General features: G+C 41.6%; 1 protein-coding gene and 1 long non-coding RNA gene across 2 annotated transcripts; both read left to right on the forward strand.

Annotated features, from left to right (window-relative positions):
* Positions 1-15,933, forward strand: LOC122734013. Its single transcript, XR_006353982.1, has 3 exons — positions 1-27; positions 6,696-6,822; positions 15,890-15,933. It is a non-coding gene; the product is annotated as an uncharacterized LOC122734013 (long non-coding RNA).
* A 525-nt stretch (positions 15,934-16,458) lies between these two features.
* Positions 16,459-18,571, forward strand: LOC122735172 (zinc finger protein 883-like). The gene is given in 2 exon segments (XM_043976531.1): positions 16,459-17,358; positions 17,411-18,571. Coding segments are annotated over 2 exon segments (2,061 nt in total).
* Positions 18,572-20,437: the final 1,866 nt, after the last annotated feature.

The following is a 20,437-nucleotide window of genomic DNA, read 5'->3' on the forward strand; positions in this document are numbered from 1 at the left end:
CCTGGGACCCAGACACCCTCATCCCAGGTGAGTGCAGCCCATCCACAGAGCTGACCAGCCTCAGCAAAGGTGGAATCCAACAGAGCCCAGGAAGCTTTATCCCATTAGACACAGGCTGTCCTCTGCAGTGCTGTCAGCAGAACAGACATGGTCCCCCTGGATCTGCTCATTTCCTTCTGCCTCAGACCACCCCAGTCTTCCCTGGTCTCTCTGAATCATCCCTCTTTTGCTATTCTTAGGTCAAGTCAGTGAGAATTTAGACAGTGGCTCCTGTGCCAAGCACAGTGCCAACTACTGGGGATGCAAAGGGAGGTTTAAACAGTAACAGGCCCTGCCCTCAAGGGGCTCACTGTCTACTTGGGAGATGACATGGCAGCAGCTGGGTGCACACAAGGTATCTCCACCATATAGATGGGAGGCCCCCTCAGAGGGAAGGCTCCAGCAGTGTCAGGGACCAGGGAAAGCTTTTCAGAAGGTGAGGTTTTTGCTGAGATGTGAAGGAAGCCAGTGTTGGGGGGGCTTGTGACCTGGATCTGTGGACTAGCTCACCCAAAGAATTGCAGGCTCTTCATGAATCTTGTGGTAAAATAGAAAATCATTCGTTTATTTTCACCTCAGTCCAGTTTTGTCCAAGTTTTTGAGGTGTTACATGCAAGGAGGGAGGGTCACAGTGTAAAGAATTAATTGTGATTTGAGGTTCCTATGACCCCATCTCTGGCTAAAATTAGAAACTCCAGCATGCGCCCTGAGCTGGCCTCAGCCTCTGCCTCTGTGCTGGCACAGTGCTCCACCCGGCTGTGGCAGATCTAACAAAAAAGGGAAATCTTGGGTGATGGGGAGGGTATGTAGGAAAGCTGGAATTTCTCTTTCTATCTGGTGTTGCAGGATTGTTGGTAATACATAGCCACACTGGTGATTTATGTGGGTTTACTTTGTATCCTGCCACTTTGCTTTTTTGTTAACAATTTTGAGTATCTTTTCAGTTGATTTTCTAGGGTTCTGTAAGTAGAAATCACATCATCTGCAAAGAGTGGTCATTTTGTTTCCTTCTTAGCTATTTGAATTCCTTTCATTTCTTTTTCTGCTCTCATTGCTATGGCTAACATTTCTGTACAATATGAAATAATAGAGGTGATGATGGGCACCCCTGCTTCACCCCAGACCAGCCTGGCACAATTCTCTTTGCCACCTAAGTGCATCTGTCTTCATTTCTAACATCAGAAACAGGATGTTTTCCCTTCAAAAGGTGCTGAGCCTATCCTGCAGGCTAGGCAACTCAGGCAACTAAAGCCTGGGGCTCTTGGTTTTGCCTCCTGCTCTCCTGATTTGTCACAGCCACAGTGAAGTCCAGGTGTGCCCAGGTGATTGGTTTATGTGATGGAGTCTGGGAGCTTCACTGAGCTGAGGCTGGTTGTAGCAATCTGGTAGTGACTTGCAGAGATAAGTCAATGGATCCAAGAGAAGGAGAGTGTGGAGGGAGAAGAATAGAGGGCTTAGAACGGAGCCTTGGGGAATATGTACCTGTCTAGGTTGTGGTGTGGTTCCTGGGCCATCAAAGGAGACTTGAAAAGTGTGGTCAGACATGTGGGAGGTAAAGCAGGAGAGAGAACCCTCAGAGGAGAGAGGATCCTGGAGGAGAGGGTGGTCAACAGTGTCTTCTAAGGAAAAGAGTTGAGTTAGAACTGAGAAAATACCATCAGATTTGGCCATGAAGAGTTCAGTGCTGAACTGAGAGAGAGCTCTTGGGATGAGGAGGGAGTGACAGAGGAACAGGGAGTTCAGACAGATTTTTCAAGGAGTTTGGTTTACAATAAGATGTGAGACAGGAGGATAGCTCATGGGGTGGTAAAGGTTTAGTGAATTTCTCCTTAAAGGTGGGGAACACTGGTATGTTTGAAGTCAGTAGAAAAGGGACCCTCCAACAGGGAAAGGTTGAACATTTGAGAGAGACAGAGGGCCTAAATTGTTGGAGAAGACAATGTGGGCTGGGGTCAAATGCCAGTGTAGATGGTTGCCAAAGAGCCTGTCTTTGCAAAGACAAGAACTCCCAATTTCTTAGAGAATGGAGGAAAGACGCCACTGTAAGGTGACCTGAAGAGGGTTTGAGTAGGAGACAAAGCAAGCAGTTATTCAATATACACTCAGTAAGTGCCTCCTCTCCAGCAGGCACTGTGCTCACAGGTGACAATAGCAGTGTCTGGCCCCAAGGAGCTCAGTCTCAGGGGGAGACAAACAAGCACACAAATGTGAACAAAGGAGCTACAGACCAGTCCATAGGATGTGATTAAAAGAAGGAAGCTGCTATCTAGAGGAGGTGGGACAGGCTTCCTGTAGAAGGTGGGATTTGGGTAAAGACTTGAAGGGACTGAGGAGGCAGAACATTGCAGGCCTTTCAGAGCCAGAGAAAGTGCCTGGAGCCTAGAGTGTCTTCTTCCTGGCCTGGCAAGGAGGCCTTTCTCATTGGATCAAAGAGGAGGTGAAGTAAGGGATAAGAAGACTGAAATAGTAGGGGATGTGTAGGTCATGATGGGTTTTTTTTCTTTTTTGTTTATATACATTTTTAAAAATTGTGGGTTTTTGAAAGAAAATGTTACTCAAATGAGTGTGATTGGGTAATCAATGGTCAAGAAGCATGGCTTAAGCACCATCTATGGGCCAGGCCCTGGGTTAAGGCCTGGGAAGTTAAGGACAGGGCAGTCTTTCTTCTTTTGTATTTAAGGAGTTTTCATTTCCTTTCCTTTTTTTTTTAAATAAAGTATTTTATTTCCTTTTTTCCCATTACATGTAAAGATAGTTCTCAACTTTTGTTCATACAAGCTTTCCAATTTCAGATTTTTCTCCCTCCCTCCTCCCTCCTCTAGACAGCAGGTAATCTGATATAGGTTTTAACTATATATATAACAACATTAAACATATTTCTGCATTAGTCATGTTATAAGAGAAAAATCAGAGCAATGACGAAAAACCTCAAAATAGAAAAACATCAGCACCAAAAACAAAAGAAATAGTATGGTTCATTCAGCATCTATACTCCGCAGTTCTTTTTTTTTTTTCTTGGATTTGGAGATCCTCTTCCACCATGAGTTCCCTGGAACTCTTCTGCACCATTGCATTGGTGAGAAGAATCTAGTCCATCACAGTAGGTCAACACTCAATGTTGATGATACTGTGTACAATGTTCTTCTGGTTCTGCTCATCTCACTCATCATCAGCCCACGCAAGACCCTCCAGGTTTCTCTGAACTCCTCCTGCTCATCGTTTCCTACAGCACAATAGTATTCCATTGTATTCATATACCACAACTTGTCTAGCCATTCCCCAATTGATGGGCATCCCCTCAACTTCCAATTCCTTGCCACCACATAAAGAGCAGCTATAAACATTTTTGTACATGTGGGTCCTTTTCCCCTTTCCATGATCTTTTTGGGAAAAAGACCCAAAAGTGGTATTGCTGGGTCAGAGGGTCTGCACAGCTTTATCGCCCTTTGGGCATAATTCCAAATTGCTCTCCAGAATGGTTGGATCAGTTCACAGCTCCACCAACAATGCATTAGTGTTCCAATTTTTCCACAGCTTCTCCAACATTTATTATTTTCCTTTCTTGTCTTTAGCCAATGTGATAGGTATCAGGTGGTACCTCAGAGTTGTTTAATTTGCGTCTCTCTAATCATTAGAGATTTAGAGCATTTTTTCATATGGGAATAGATAGCTTTGGTTTCTTCATCAGAAAACTGCCTGTTCATATCCTTTGACCATTTCTCAATTGGGGAATGACTTGGATTCTTATAAATTTGATTTAGTTCCCTCTGTATTTTAGAAATGAGGCCTTTATCAGAAGTACTGGCCATAAAAATTGTTTCCCAGCTTTCTGCCAGGAGTTTTCATTTTCAAGGGGAAGCCAACACACAACAGGAACCAATTTTTGGCAAAAGACATCACATACTGGGACATGGGGAAGTCAGTCATTAGTCCCAACATAGTGCACCCAGGTAAGAAATGGCCTTCCCTCATGGTGGCGAAGTGAGAATGAGGGAGCATGGAGAATGAAAAAGATGTGGAAAAGCTTCTGATGAGAACAGGTTAAGGATTTAATAGATTTAAAGAGGGATTGCATAGATTAAAGGGTTTTAGATTAATTATCAAACAATAAAAGAGTGACCTTCCTACATGATTGTTCATAACTGATGTGAACAGTCATGGCAGGGGACTCTCCCTGAAATGGAAAATTGGTAATTTTGTGGACTAGCTAAAAAATGGTTAGACTCTTCCTTAATTGCTCCAATTTTCAATAATGGAAATAAATGAAACAATGAAATATAAGTTATAAATAGGACATAAATTACATATTTTTTGGTGTTCTTTTTTTGTGGGTCAAGGAGGGTTAAGTGACTTGCCTGGGGTCACAGAGCTAGTAAGTGTCAAGTGTCTGAGGCCAGATTTGAACTCAGGTCCTCCTGAATCCAGGGACAGTGCTTTATCCACTGTGCCACAATTATGTATTTTGAGGAAAGCATAAAAATGACAAAAAACAAGGCAAAGATATGTTTATTTGTATGAAAAAGAATTGCTGCACACAATGATCCAGGACAATCCCAAAGGACGAAGGATCAAGCAATACTCTGCACCTCAAAAGAAACTGATTGAATCCTATTGATTGAACACAGACTGAAGCAAGCTATTTTTCAATTTCATTTTCTTTTTATTCATGTTTTCTTATACAAAATGACTAATAAGATAATGGTTTACATGATTGCACATGTATAACCTATATCTGATGGCTTGCTGCCTCAGGGAATATTTAGTTTGGTTCTGATTCACTCCTACAAAATGACACACTCTCAAATAGAGATTAAAATTATTTTGAATAGAATATAATAATTAAAGGAAAGGTAAAAGCAGATCAGTTGTGTAAAGAAAATATCCAATGCAGCTTAGTATGATCACATAAAGCCAATCCTGCAAATTTTATATATATATTTTATATCAAGCAAAGAAAACATCACCAAATTGGGAAACAACTCTCACTTTAGTGGCTGAGGGAACCCCTTATTCACAGCCTTTTAGTCCCAATCGGGAGGGTCCTGGGTGACAAGTCTGCCCCTCAGGGGAGGTTCTCAAAGGAAACAAAATAAAAACATCACCAAGTCAGCAGAGCACCAACATTGGATTTTTTCTAGCTGGGGTGTCCTGGTTTACAGCCTCCAGGGTCCTGACTGGGAAGGTCCTGACTGGACTACACTGGGGAAGGGCTGAGCTTAAAAAGTCCAAGAACAAAGGAGGCTCACTGCCAAGAATATTGGAATAATGACCTACCCTGCCAGGACCCCAGAAGAATGGATGTTGATTCCCAGGAATGGCTACTTCTGGGAATTCAAGGGCACTTTAATCAGGTGCAGCCTGGAAGGCCTGGCCAGGGTTCATCAAGGTTGTTATCCTTCAAGTTCTCAGGCTCCTCCCAATATAAACATGCACTGTATGAGAGTTGAGTCACACTAAAGATAATTTGGGGGTCATGAAATTCCAGTCACATAAGGGTGAACTGGAGGTCACTTCAACTAGGCCTATGCCTGGATAATCTTACACCAATTCATATGAGAATCCTTCAGGGAGGGAGGGAGGCAAGGAGGGGAAGAATTTGGAACTCAGAACTTTAAATAAAGATGCTAACTACCCTGAAAAAATTAAATAAATAACTAAAATAGAAATTGAAAAATTTAGGTTATTCAACCTAAATAAATATATTATTTTAATAAGGATTATTTAACAAGAAAAGTAAAAGAATTGCTCCAAAATAACAGAACCTCAAAGAGTGGATCATAACATTCTGATTGAAATGGAAGAGCATCAAAACCCAGGTGCATTGGCCAAACTCAGGTTTTACAAGTAGCAGAATGGAAAAATAGATGACCCCTCCTATATATCAAAAGATTTGCTGCCCCCAACAATATTTCTTAAGAATCCCCTTCATAGTGGGCAGCTAGGTTGTGCAGTGGATAAAGCACCGGCCATGGATTCAGGAGGACCCAAGTTCAAATCTAGCCTCAGACACTTGACACTTACTAGCTGTGTCACCCTGGGCAGGTCACTTAACCCTTATTGCCTTGCAAAAAAAAAAAAGAGAGAGAAAGAAAGGAAAAAGAAAAAAAATCCCCTTCATAATTAGGTAGGACTTTTTTTCAGCCTTTCAGGAAATTAACTGGAGTTTTTTTCTTTGCTCTCTTCTCAGTAGTGACTAGTAATATGTTTCATGCCAGAGCACACAGTATTTGATAATTTCTCACAAACTTTTTATAAAATTTCTCAACATGCCTTCTATGACATGTAACATCGTTTCTGGTGAGGAGCAATTTCACATCACCTTGCTTTCTTCTCCATAAACTCTCATACCTCACTCATAGAGCACATACCTTCTCCCTGAGTCTTTGGGGAGAAGCATTTCACAGTAAGACATTTCTCCAGCTTTTATTCTTCCAAAATGATTCTCACTTCAAATATAAAATGCTTTTCTCAACAAAGATTCCATTGGGCTCTTATGGGATACGGTGTCAAGTGTTGTCTCTGACCCTCATAAAGATTATAGGAGTTTGGGGTAAATCCCTTCTGGGCTGCAGTTTCTTTCTCTAAGTTGATGAGGGTTGGACTAGAGGAATTCTGAAGACTTTCAGCTCTAAGTCATGTGACTTTTGATGGTTTAGGAGTTGGTGACATTCAAGGATGTGGCTGTGGAATTCACCAAGGAGGAGTGGCACCTCTTGGACCATTCTCAGAAAGAGTTGTACAAGGAGGTCATGCTGGAGAATGCCCAGAACCTGCTCTCTGTGGGTAAGGACCTTTGCCTCTCTGAGCTACTAACATGGTAGCTCTTTGCTCCTCCTCCTGCCAAGGCATAGTGAGTTTATCCTGATTCTTCCTTCTTTTGTTCCCTCAAATTCCCATCTAGATGTTGGGAAAGGAAGAGAAAGGAATCAGCATTCATACATACCGGCTTTATATCCAGCACTGGGCAAAGTGAATTATACTTCTTGTCATTTGATCTTCACAACATCCCTATGATTTTGCTAGCATTTTCATCCCCATTTCATACTTGAGGGAACTGAGGCAAGCAGAGGTTATGTAAGTTGTCCAGGGGGACACAGCTACCACGTGTCTGACACTGGTTTGAAATGGGTCTTTCTGACTCTAGGGCCAGGGCCGTTACCACTGCAGTACCAGCAGCCTCCAATTTCTAGGTACTGGAAGCTAGGCAGTGTGTGCCCATCCTTCTTTTTTTTTTTTTTTAAATCTTTCAACAAACATTTATTTTATTTTCCATTTACATGTAAGGGTAGTTTTCAACATTCATTTTCATAAGATTTAGAGTTCTAAATTTTTCTCCCTCCCTCCCTTTCCTCCCCCCTCCACAAGATTGCAATCAGGTTATATATGTACAATCCGCAAGTGTTCTTTTTATCAGTTCTTTCTATAGGGGTGCATCGTAAGCTTCCTCATTAGTTCCTTGGGATTGTCTTGGATCATTGCACTGCTGAGAGTAGTTAAGTCATTCACAATTACTCATACAATGTCCTCTCAGCTCTGCTCACTTCACTATACATCGATGTTCATTAGTCTTTCAAGGTTTTTTGGGGGATCATCCTGTTTGTCATTTCCTGTAGCACAAGTCCATTCCACTACAATAATATAACAGCTTTTTCCATCATTCCTCAATTGATGGACATTCCCTTGATTCTCAATTCCTTAGCCTCCACCAAGAGTTGCTATAAATATTTTTTGTACAATTTTTCCCCCTTTTCTCTTTTTCATGATTACTATTGTTAACTGTTTCCCTTCCATCCTATTCCCTTCCGCATGATATTTATTCTATTATCCATCTTTTTTTATCCTATCACTCTTCCAAAGGGATTTGTTTCTGTCTGTCCCCTCCTCCACTCTGCCCTTCCTTCTTTTTCCTCTCTCTCTATCCCTTTCCCCTCCTATTTTCCTGCAGGGTTATAGAGATTACTTCACCCAATGGAGTGTGTACCTTATTCCCTCCTTGAATTAATTCTAATGAGACTGAGGTCTTTGAGTCAATTTTGATGAGTGTTAGGCTCATTTGCTGCCCAGATTAAATAGATTACTTCAACCAGTTGGGTGTGTCTATTGGTCCCTCCTTGAGGCAGCTCTGATGAGTTTAAGATCTTTGAACCTTTTCTGATGAGGCTAAAATCCATTTACTGCCCTACACCTCTCCCATCTCTTCCCCCACTCCATAAGCCTTGTCCTGTTACTTTCATGTAGGATTTCGCTTCTGCCCTTCCCCCTGCCTCAGTGAATTCTCTTCACCCCTCAATTTAACCCTAAAGATGTTATCATCTAGCTAAGTGACACAGTGGACAAATCATCACCCCTGGATCCCAGGGGATCCCAGCCAAAACCTGGCTTTAGACACAAGACAGTTGCCCACTGTACAACCCCAGGTATGTCCCCCAGCTCCAATTTTTTTTTTTATGGTTCTCCAGGGTCTTGTATTTGAAAGTCAAATTTGCCATTCAGTTCAGGGCTTTTCATCACAAATATCTGAAAGCCTTTTTCGTGAAAGTCCCATTTTTTCTGCTGAAAGATAATGCTGAGTTTTGCTGGGTAGGTGATTCTTGGTTGTAATCCCATTTCCTTTGCTTTTGGAATATCATATTCCATGCCCTCCGGTCCTTTAATGTAGAAGCTGCTAGATCTTGTGCTATCCTGACTGGGGCTCCACAGTACTTGAATTCTTTCTTTTTGGTAGCTTGCAATATTTTCTCCTTGACCTGAGAGCTCTGGAATTTGGCTATTAATATTCCTAGGAGTTTTCTTTTTGGGATCTCTTTCTGGAGGTGATTGGTGGATTCTTTCCATTTCTATTTTAGCTTCTTCTAGAATTTCAGGGCAATTTTCCCTGAGAATATCTTGGAAGATGGCCCAACTTCTGTATCAGCACAGCACCTCCCTCCTTCTGACCTTCCAAGCCTTTCTTGGTTAGAAGATGATTTCAGCACATTATTCTGTGAGTTTTGCTACTCAGGGCATTTTCCTCTGACCTTATTTGGATGTTTCTGGAGCTATTGTGTCATGAGTTCGGGAGCTCACTGCCTTTCCTCTGCCATCTTGGCTCTGCCCCAGAAGTCCCCTGCCCATCCTTCTTGGAAAGGGGTAAATAAAGGTGAAGGTTTCTGATTCCAAATGGGCTGTGTGATGTCTGCCCATCTCCAAAGATCCCAGCATTCAATACCATGGGAACCATCCTGTCATCTTTGCTTCCATGTCTTCTTTCCCTAAAGAGGAGTAACTTGTTTTTTCTCTCCATCCTCATCCCTTCCTTATTCTATATTCCCAAGACTTCCAGTTTTAAGAGAAGATTTGAGCTCCCCTTTCCAAGAAGGGGAACTACTAGGGATGGCAGAACAAAAAGGTCCAAGGAACTCCTGCCCAAGTCAGTGACATGTGTCAAAGGGCTGTTATCATTAGACTTCTCTAAGTGTTGTGGCCAAGGGAGTGCTAGACTTGAGGGCAGGAAGGTCTGACTTGGAATTTGTTTTTAGACGCATTTCATCAGTGGGATCCTGGGCAAGTAATTCCCCTTTTACTTCCCTAGAGGATAAGATAAAATTCTATACCCTACTCAGTGTGTATCTTATTCCCTCCTTGAGCCAAATAAGATGAGAGTAAGGTCAAAACAATGCTCTCCCCTCCCTTTTCCCCCTTTTTACCCCTTAAGGGTTTTTTTTTGTTAATATAATTACATAAGAATCAACTTATACCCACACTTTCTATCTCTCTATAGCCCTCCTATCTGCCTTGATAAAGAAAGATACAGTTCTCAAGAGATATCTTCTTCCTGTGTAGGGATGTAAACATTTTAACCTCATTGAGTACATCATTTGTTTTTTCCCCTTTTTACCTTTTCATGCATCTCTTGAGTCTTGTATTTATAGACTGAATTTTCTGGTCAGTTCTGGGCTTTTCTTTAGGAAAGTTTTAAAGTCCCCTATTTCACTGAAAGTCCCTCTTTTGCCCTGAAAGATTATGCATAATTTCTTTGGGGAGTTCTCTCTTGGTTGTAATCCCAGTTCCTTTGCCATCCAGAATATCACATTCCAAGCCCTCTGATCACTTGATGTTCAAAGTGCCAGGCCCTGTGTGATTCTGATTGTTGTTCCAGGATATCTATTTATTTAGGTTGTTTTTTGTTTTTTGTTTTTTTTGTTTTTTTGCTGAGGCAATTGGAGTTACACAGCTAGTAAGTGTTAAGGGTCTGAGGACAGATTTTTTTTTTTAGTGAGGCAGTTGGGGTTAAGTGACTTGCTCAGGGTCACACAGCTAATAAGTGTTAATTGTCTGAGGCCAGATTTGAACTCAGGTAGTCCTGAATCTAGGGCCGGTGCTCAATCCAGTGCTTCACCTAGCTGCCCCTGTTCCTTCATATTTAAATGGTTTCTTTCTGAATGCTTGCAGTATTTAATCCTTTACTTGTTAATTCTGGAATTTGGCTAAAATATTCTGTGGAGTTTTCCTTTTTGGGGTATCTCTCAGGGGGTGGTCAGTGGATTCTTTCAATGACTAATTTTTCCTTTGGTTCTAAGACATTGGGACAGTAACCCTTGACAAAGTCATAAAATATGCTGTCCAGGCTCTTTTTTTGGTCATGGTCCTCAGGTAGTCCAATAATTCTTAGGCTGTCTCTCCTGGATCTATTTCCCAGGTCTCTTGTTTTTTTCTGAAAAGGGATTTTACATTTATTTCTATTTATATATTCCCTTCATTCTGGTTACTTCTTTCTTCCTGTTGTCTCATTAAGTCATTAGCTTCTATGTGTCCATTCTGATTCTTAAGGTATTATTTTCCAAAGTCAGCTTGTGTACCCACTTTTCCATTTGTCCAATTGTATTTTTAAGGCATTATTTTCTTTTTCCCAGCTATTGACTTTCTCTTGCATAACTCTCATTTCTTTTCCCAATTTTTCTTCTACCTCTCTTATTTGGTTTAAAAATTCCTTTTTGAGGTCTTCCAAGAGGACTTTTACATCTTGAGACTCATTCTTCACCATTAAGGCTTCACATGTAGGCATTTTATCATTTTTGTCCTCTGAGTTTATGTTTTGATCCTCCCTGTTGCTATAGTAATTTTCAGTGCTAAGGGTTTTTTTTCCTGTTTCTTGGTCATACCTTAGCCTCTTGTTTACCTTTTAAGGGTGAATTCTGCTCCTGGGGTATAGCATGCACTGTCCCAAGCTTCTTTAAAGGGAGAAGGTAGGAGGGGCCCAGTCATCCACTCAGTGGCTTTCTGCTCTGAGGCCTCAGCAGCTTGTAGCTTGCTCACTACACTGGAGTAGCCCAGCCTACTTTTGTGTGTTGGGCAGCAGATACCACATCTGGCAGATAACCTTCTGCATTAGCATGAGTGCTGGAGGTCTCACAACTGGCCTGCTGTGCCACTAGCTTGAGGACCTCAGGTCCTCAGCTGTATCTTGCTGGCTTGCCCAGACACCCTCTGAGCTGAACTGTGCTCCCCTTTTACCCAGATGAAACAGACCTTTCCTAAAGATCTTATAGGTTATCTTAAGTCAAGAAATTATTGCATCTCCAGAATCTGTTGAGAGGCTTAATTTAATATTGTTTCTTAGGCAAATTTGGGAGAGTTCAGGCAGCTTCCTGGTTTTACTCCACCATCTTGGCTACTTATCAATTTTTTTTTAATTAAGTGTGTGACCTGAGGCAAGTCTCACTGAACCCCAGTTGCCTTAAATATTCTGGGTCATCTCCAGTAGTCCTGATATATGTCTTGTCACTGTACCGTGTCATCACCCTAATTTCATGGTCCTCATTGAGAATGAAGGATGTACAACCACCTACCCTTAATCACTTTGCCTGAGGCAAAGTGAGACCTGAGAAAGTCCTTAATTGAAAAGGCCAAGGTCTCCTACTGCATTTAGGGCCATCTCCTGTTATACTGATGAATATCTTGCCACTGGACTCAGATGGCTCTGGAGGAGAGAATCAGTTTGGTGACTTTGCACAGCCTTTAGTCACTTTAATCCAATTCATTGCAAGTCATGACATCACCTTCTCAATATCATGGTCCTCTTCAAGAATGAAGAACAAACAACAAACTAACAACAAAAGAAACCAATTGTTTTTTGAGAGCTAGATAAAAATAAAATTTATCTGGATGAGCAAAAAGTCAAGAATATCAAGAGAATTAATTTTAAAAAAATGCAAGGGAAGCTGGCCCAGCAATACCGGATCTAAAATGATATTATAAAGTAGCTATCATTAAAATTATCTGGTAATAGCTGAGAAATAGATTGGCATGGGGCAATTAGGTGGCAGAGTGGTTAGAACACCAGCCCTGGAGTCAGGAGGACCTGAGTTCAAATCCATCCTCAGACACTTGACACTTACTAGCTGTGTGACCCTGGGCAAGTCACTTAACCCTCATTGCCCTGCAAAAACATAGATAGATAGATAAAGTTCTTATTTTGGAAATACAGTGATAATTGAGTGAAATTTATATGAACACAGGGCAGCTAGGTGGTTCAGTGGGTAGAGCAATGGCCCTGGATTCAGGAGGATCTGAGTTCAAATCTGGCCTCAGACACTTAACAAACACTTACTAGCTATGTGACCCTGGGCAAGTCACTTAACCCTAGTTGCCTCACCAAAACAAAAAACAAAAAAATTTGTAAAAACACAAGGCATTACCCAATGGATAAATGGTCAAAGAATATGAACAAGCAGTTTTCAGATTCAGAAATCCACATTACCTATCCTCATATGAAGCAATGCTCTAAAACACTTGAGTAGAGAGGTGAAAATTAAATCAGCTCTGAAGTACCACCTGACTTCTATCATATTGGCTAAAATGACAGAAAAGGAGAATGATAAATGTTGGGGATGTGGGAAAATTGGAACACTAATGCATTATTAGTGGAGTTGTGAACTGATGCAATGCTTCTACAGAGCAATTTGTAACTGTTTCCCAAAGGGCAATAAACCTGTGCATAGTCTTTGACCCAGAAATAGCACTACTAAGTCTGTATCCCAAAGAGATTGTAAAAAAGAGACCTACATACTCCAACATTTGCAGCTGATTTTTCTTTGTAGTTGCACATAATTGGAAATGGAGGGAATGCCCATCAATTGGGGAATGGCAGAATAAGTTGTGCTATGGGAATGTAATGGAATACTATTGTGCTGTAAGAAATGATGAACAGGCAGATTTCAGAAAATCCTGGAAAGACTTAATTAAGTAGACTGATACTTAGTGAAGCAAGCAGAACTGGGAGAAAATTGTACACGGGAACAGCAACATTGTATGATGGTCAATTGTAATAGACTTAGCTCTTCTCAGCAATACAGTGCTCCAAGACAACTGCAAAGTCCTCATCATTTGGTTTTCCCCTAAATGTTGTGAGTGAGATTTTCCCACCCCTTAGATACAAGTGATTAATAGTAGTACTAATCAGTTTGGAGACTAGAAAGTGATTGAAATGATTTAGATATTCTTGAGTAGCTTAAGAAAGTGATAATGAAGTAAGATAGATATTGAAAGGCGTTAAGATGAATGCAAACTTGCCTACTTTACAGGCTTAAGCCCAGATTCCACTACCTGACTTCCAGTTGTGGTTAGGTATAACCACCAATCCACATAAGGGTCAGATACCTAAAAGAGTAACTTCTGAGGTTTAAGGGACCAGTCAGAGCTGGAAACAAGTTGAAAAGCCAAGCTTAACTAATATGGTAGAAAGTCTTGAAGTAGGCCAGAGAGGCTGCATGCAAGATGGGAAAGAAACAATCCAGTAGATGGCTTTTCAAGGTACATGAGGCTGTTAAGGAGCAATAGGGTTATTTTGAGTAGGATATAAAGAATGGCAAGGGACTATGCTAGTATCCGACAGATAGTTTCTTTCTTCCCATCCCATACATACTGTATTTGTACCCCTTGGATTATGTTAAATAGTGGGAGGACTCATTGAGTATAAATATCCCTGAGTCTTGACATTTGGGATATTTGGGTCCTAGATGTGATACCAGCTTTATTGTGAGACAGGCTCCCTCTCTCAATAAACCTACTTTCTTTTGGCTTGGAGAAATGTATAATTTAAGATTCTAAATTTGGGTTCTAATCTGTTCCCTGAGTTTTGGGGGGGAAACTGACTAAAATCACTGATGAAACAAGTTTAGGTTTTTAAGGGTTTATTGAAAGACAGAAAGAGAATGATTGAGAACAGAATTCCAACAGCATGGCAATCCTATCTTTCCTCAATTTTCCTGAGAAGTCCTCTGCTGCCACCACCACCACCACCACCACCATGAAGTCAGAAACCAAAAGAGACAGACCTCTCCATGCAGGCCCTCCTTCCTCCTTTTTGTCCCCTCCCAGAAAATGGGAGACTCCTCAGGTTGATTGGCTGGTAGCCTTGATAGACAGTAGCCATGCACAAGTGTTACTTCCTGACACCAAGGAAAAGCAGCATGGCCTTGCCCTCTGTAGCATTCTCCTCATGGTGGAGCTTTGCTATAGTCAGTCTCCAGTAGGTGGCTTCATTCCAATCATTACAGAAATTTTCCCAACAGAAATTTTTCCCTTTTGTCCTTTTTCTTCTTTGACAACCTGACTAATGTGGAAATGTATTACACATGGTTCTACATGTATAAGCTATATCAGATTGCTTGCCATCCTGGGGAGGGGGAAGGAAAAGAAGGGAGGGAGAAACATTTTGAAACTCAAAATCTTATGGGAAATGAATGTTGAAGGCTATCTTTACATGAAATTGTAAAAAAGAAAACACTCATAGAAGAAAATAAGCCAACTCTGTATGGAGCAAATTCAGTATTGGGATAGTTAATTGGGTGGCTCACTGTCATATTGGGGTTCAGGAAATAATGGGAGACTCCTAGGTCCAGTTTCCTCTCTTCCAACTGCCTTTTCTTTAGTTATTTCTCTCAGACTGTTAAGAAAGGAGATTAACAGCCTCTTTTCCACAAACAAATCAGGTTTTATTTATGGGAACAAAATTTATAACACAAGTGAAGTTAATAGAGCCAGGGACAGTGAGAAAGGGGATAGAGAAAGGGAAAAATATGACCCAGTTCTCAGATGGTTAGAATCTAGATCTCTAGGGTAAATGGCCCCCAGGTACCTCAAATAAGCTCTGCTTCCTCAGCTACAAAAACTCTCTTAAATCCTAACCTTGCTTCTAGGTCAGCTGGCATAAAGAGCCAGCCTTGCTTCAACAACACAAACTCACCACCACCTGGAATCTGTATTTCCAAGGAGAATCAGCTGTGCAGTGTCTCCTGGTTTGATCCCAACCTCAACCACCACCAGTTCCTCTCTCTCTCTCCCTTTCTTCCTGACTCTCCCACCAGAAGGGAGGTTCTTAACCCTGCTGAGTCTTCAATTAGTTCAACATACCCACTGACTGTCCCCATAATAATTTGGCCAGGTCCATGGGGGCGTAGGGGAACTCCTAATTTATCCTACTTTTGTTGGATACTTTGACTCAATAAATGTTCTTTGTGTTATTCAGTCTCACCTAATATACATGACAAATCTGATCAGAGCTCCTCTTGATTTTTCTCTGATCTCTTCAAGTACACACCCATCTTCTCTTAGGCTTTTCAAGATTACATCTCTTCAGTCTGACCATAATGAAGCAAAGATGGGGTCATGAAAACCCCAAGTCACAATTACTAAATCACCTTACATGTTGCAGGTATTTCCAAGGATTGTTTGTGCCCATTTTACTTTGAAAATTATTCACATTGACTGAGGAAATAGAATATAAGTCAGTTGACATTATGCCACTAGGGAAAAGCATATATATTTAGGTGTACATGTCTTTCTATTAATACATACTTGTTTTCTTCAGGTGGACTGACCAAGTTTGAAGTGAAGGAGATGGCTACAAAGGTGAACATTTTTGTGGAAGAATTTAGCCAACATAGATTTGAGAGTGATGATGCCTGTGACATCACAAGAGAAATCTGTGACTCTAATACCAAGTTGGAGAAAAATCCTAAGACAGTCTATGAGTTTGGTGAAATTGGAAAGGGATTCACACAGTCCTCAGTCCTAAATCACAGTAAGAGGGTAACTTCATGGAATGAGTCTTTTCAGGACACTGAAGATCATGAATGGTTTCCTAAACAAGTGGAGCCTTTTCAGTCTCAAGAGAAGTCATGTGAAATGCAAATATGTCAAGGGAATCATCTGGAAATGGTGCTGAATTTGAATTCTGATCTCATTAAACATCAGAAAAGTGATACAGGAGAAATGCTTTATGGAAGTAACAAAAGTGAAAAAGCCTTCAGTAAGAACTCTAAGGTCATTAGTGTTGAGAAAATTCACATTAGAAAGGAGGGTGTTGAGTATAATGAATTGAAAGCAACAATACCCCATGACTTACCTCTTCCTTGCCATTCTGGATTTTACCATGGAATGAAAAGATATACAGGTTTTGAGTGTGGAAAGGCCTTAACATGGAACTCAGATCTTATCAGGTATCAGAACATTCACAGTGGAAAAAAGTTTTGTAAATGTAATCAGTGTAGACAGATTTTCACACAAAGGTCCTGTCCGGCTGTACATTGGAGAATCCACATTGGAGAGAAACCTTATGGTTGTAATCAGTGTGGAAAGGGTTTCCTAAGCAGCTCCTGTTTTGATGAACATCAGAGAATCCACAATGGAGAGAAACCTTATGAATGTAAACACTGTGGAAAGGCTTTCTCATGGAGATCTGGTTTTGCTAAACATCAGAGAATCCACACTGGAGAGAAACCTTATGAATGTAAGCAGTGTGGAAAGGCTTTCACACAGAGATCTGGTCTTGCTAAACATCAGAGAATCCACACTGGAGAGAAACCTTATGAATGTAAGCAGTGTGGAAAGGCTTTCACACAGTGTTCTCATCTTACTATGCATCAGAAAATCCACACTGGAGAGAAACCTTATGGATGTCATCAGTGTGGAAAGGCTTTCAGAAACCACTATACTCTTGGTAAGCATCAGAGAATCCACACTGGAGAGAAACCTTATGAATGTAATCAGTGTGGAAAGGCTTACATATGGAGATCTGGTCTTGCTAAACATCAAATTATCCACAGTGGAGAGAAAACTTATCAATGTAAGCAATGTGGAAAGGCTTTCACATGGCGATCTGATCTTGTTGAACATAAGAGAATCCACACTGGAGAGAAACCTTATGAATGTAATCAGTGTGGAAAGGCTTTCACTCAGAATTCCAGTCTTGCTAAACATAAGAGAATCCACACTGGAGAGAAACCTTATGAATGTAAACAGTGTGGAAAGGCTTTCATACAGAGATCCCGTCTTGTTGTACATCAGAGAATCCACACTGGAATGCACATACTACTCTACTCTTGCTAAGCATCAGAGAATCCACACTGGAGAGAAACCTTATTCATGTAAGCAGTGTGGAAAGGCTTTCACACAGAGTTCTCATCTTGCTATGCATCAGAGAATCCACACTGGAGAGAAACCTAATGAGTGTTATCAATGTGGAAAGGCTTTCACACAGAGATTCAGTTTTGCTGAACATCAGAGAATCCACACTGGAGAGAAACTTTATGAATGTAATCAGTGTGGAAAGGCTTTCAGACACCACTGTACTCTTGCTAAACATCAGAGAATCCACACTGGAGAGAAACTGTTTGAATGTAATCAGTGTGGAAAGGCTTTCACAAATAGTTTTCATCTTGCTAAGCATGAGAGAATCCACACTGGAGAGAAACTGTTTGAATGTAATCAGTGTGGAAAGGCTTTCACAAATAGTTTTCATCTTGCTAAGCATGAGAGAATCCACACTGGAGAGAAACTGTTTGAATGTAATCAGTGTGGAAAGGCTTTCACATGGAGATCTGGTCTTGCTAAACATCAGAGAATCCACACTGGAGAGAAACCTTATGAGTGTTATCAGTGTGGAAAGGCTTTCACACAGAGATCCAGTTTTGCTGAACATCAGAGAACCCACAGTGGAGAGAAACCTTATTCATGTAATCAGTGTGGAAAGGCTTTCACAAATAGTTTTCATCTTGCTAAGCATGAGAGAATCCACACTGGAGAGAAACTGTTTGAATGTAATCAGTGTGGAAAGGCTTTCACATGGAGATCTGGTCTTGCTAAACATCAGAGAATCCACACTGGAGAGAAACCTTATGAGTGTTATCAGTGTGGAAAGGCTTTCACACAGAGATCCAGTTTTGCTGAACATCAGAGAATCCACAGTGGAGAGAAACCTTAGGAATATAATCAGTGTGGAAAGGCTTTCACAGAGATTTCTCACCTTGCTAAGCATGAGAAAATCCACACTGGAGAGAATCTCTATGAATGTAATCAATGTGGAAAGGTTTTCACAAGCAACTCCAGGCTTGCTAAGCATGAGAGAATTCACACTGGACAGAAACATTATGAATGTCACAAGTATGGAAAGACTTTCACATTGAGTTCCAGGCTTGTTGTTTGCTCCAACAAACCTCCACCCCTCTCCCACCTGGGCCACCACTACTCAAGCCTACTTCTTGGCTCCTAGCAGGGGTAAAACACCCAAGTTCCACCTCAGCTCTAGCAGAGACTCTTGTAATACTCCCACTGGCCAACTGCTCAGCCTTCTCACCAGACCAGGAGCTTAGGGCTAGATGACAGTGTTGCTGCACCTGATTCAGAGGCTCCAGGGGTCTTTTTCTCTGGTGAGGCCTGCCTGGTACTGGATCTGTGTCAGCATGCCTGTGGGGTTGGACTTCACTCCTGCCCTGGCACCGCAGCATTTTGACTTGTAAGTTATCCATTAAGTGGGATCTGAATCCCTTTTAGAGCTAATATCTGAATTAGAGCTTGGGTCTTAGGTTTTTCTAATAACCTCTTTTTGCCTCCTACATCACTAGGAGGTAGAATTACAAATGCAAGGACCACAACACAAAACACAAATGATTAACAAACAGACCAAAGGGCAACAGGGACCCTAATACAATATAAATCCAAGAGTTCTATGAAAAACTGGGTCAAGCAAACAGTTGTGAACAGTTCCAGCCATCCAGGTAACCTCTGTACTGGAGCTCAACCTTCAAGAGGTGTTCTGAACCACATAGACTCCATCTCAGTCCAGGACCACATCTGCCAGAGAATTCAAGGATTCTTTCAATTCTTGTAACCCTCATGCAGTTGAATTAGAAATTTATTCTATTTCCAAAGTTAAATTGTAAGCATAATTTTATGTTCAAGGTACCCAACCCAGGGTCTAGTAAGGGCAGCAGTTTTTCAGACCCACCAAAGAAAATTATCCCAGGTTTCTCTTCTGACTCTAGAATGAGAAGAAGCAGTAGAATATTTACTCTGAAATCCAAAGAGCCCTTGGTGCCCTTGGCAGTACATAACAGAGATCTGACTGGGCAGATTTATGGTAAAATCTGAAATGTATAACTGTATCGCGTAGTTATTATCCTCTCTCTCATCAGAATGTGTTTGAGAGATAACCTATGTTGGGCCCAAATTTGATATCTGGAGCATTCAAGACCTCTGTGAGTAGCAGCATCCTCAACACCAGGGGTCCAGTTTCTAGCTCTGTCATCATAGCCATCATACATGAGAGTAATTCTTATAGAGGAGGGCTTAGCCATCTTTAATAACTGTCGGTCAACTGCCAGCTGCAGTTCAGATGAGCCAACCTGGCTGAAGCTGCTAACCCCCTCCCTTCAGGGAATATACAGGAGGTAGCTTGTGCCAAGCAAGTCAAAGCTCTAACACCACCTTGACCACCCTCTCCTCTCAGCTCATAAGGTCGGGGGTCCAGGAAATTGAACCCAACATCTTTAGGAATAGCAATGCTCCCAGCCCAGGGTCCATAGTCAGAGAGCTAAGATTCAGACTTGTGGAGATGCATGCTGGTAACTGCTGCTGCATTTACTACCGTCCCAATATTGGAAGACCCCCAACGTGTTTAGTTCTGTGACATGGATTCCAGCACAAAATGACCTGTTATCAGCACAAATGGTGCAAAAGAAGAGGCCTGGCCATCTGCTGTGCTGCTGCACCCTCAGGACCATGGACAGAGCCCATCTGACCTGCAGACAAAACCCTCCAGCTCAGTGGGAGCTCCTTGAGGACAGGAGGAGCTGTCTTCATTTTCCACTTGCAGCCCCAGGCCTTAGCTTGGTGCCACCACGACACACACTTAATAGTTATTTTCCTTTTGTGTGAACAATCCATCCTTGTGGCTCTTACTAGACTCCTAGGGCAGAGGTGGGAAGGTCAAGACTCCTCTGTATGAATCTGTCCCAGTGGATTCTCCTTTTTTGCAGATATGCTCCCAGTCTTCTTGGGGGCACCTCTCACATTCAAAGGCTGACGTGGAGATATGACCTCTATGCATGTTGAGGGCATCCTACAATTGGGAAAACTC

The sequence above is a fragment of the Dromiciops gliroides genome, chromosome 1 (genome assembly GCF_019393635.1).
Source record: "Dromiciops gliroides isolate mDroGli1 chromosome 1, mDroGli1.pri, whole genome shotgun sequence".
In the NCBI taxonomy this organism is placed as follows: Eukaryota; Metazoa; Chordata; class Mammalia; order Microbiotheria; family Microbiotheriidae; genus Dromiciops; species Dromiciops gliroides.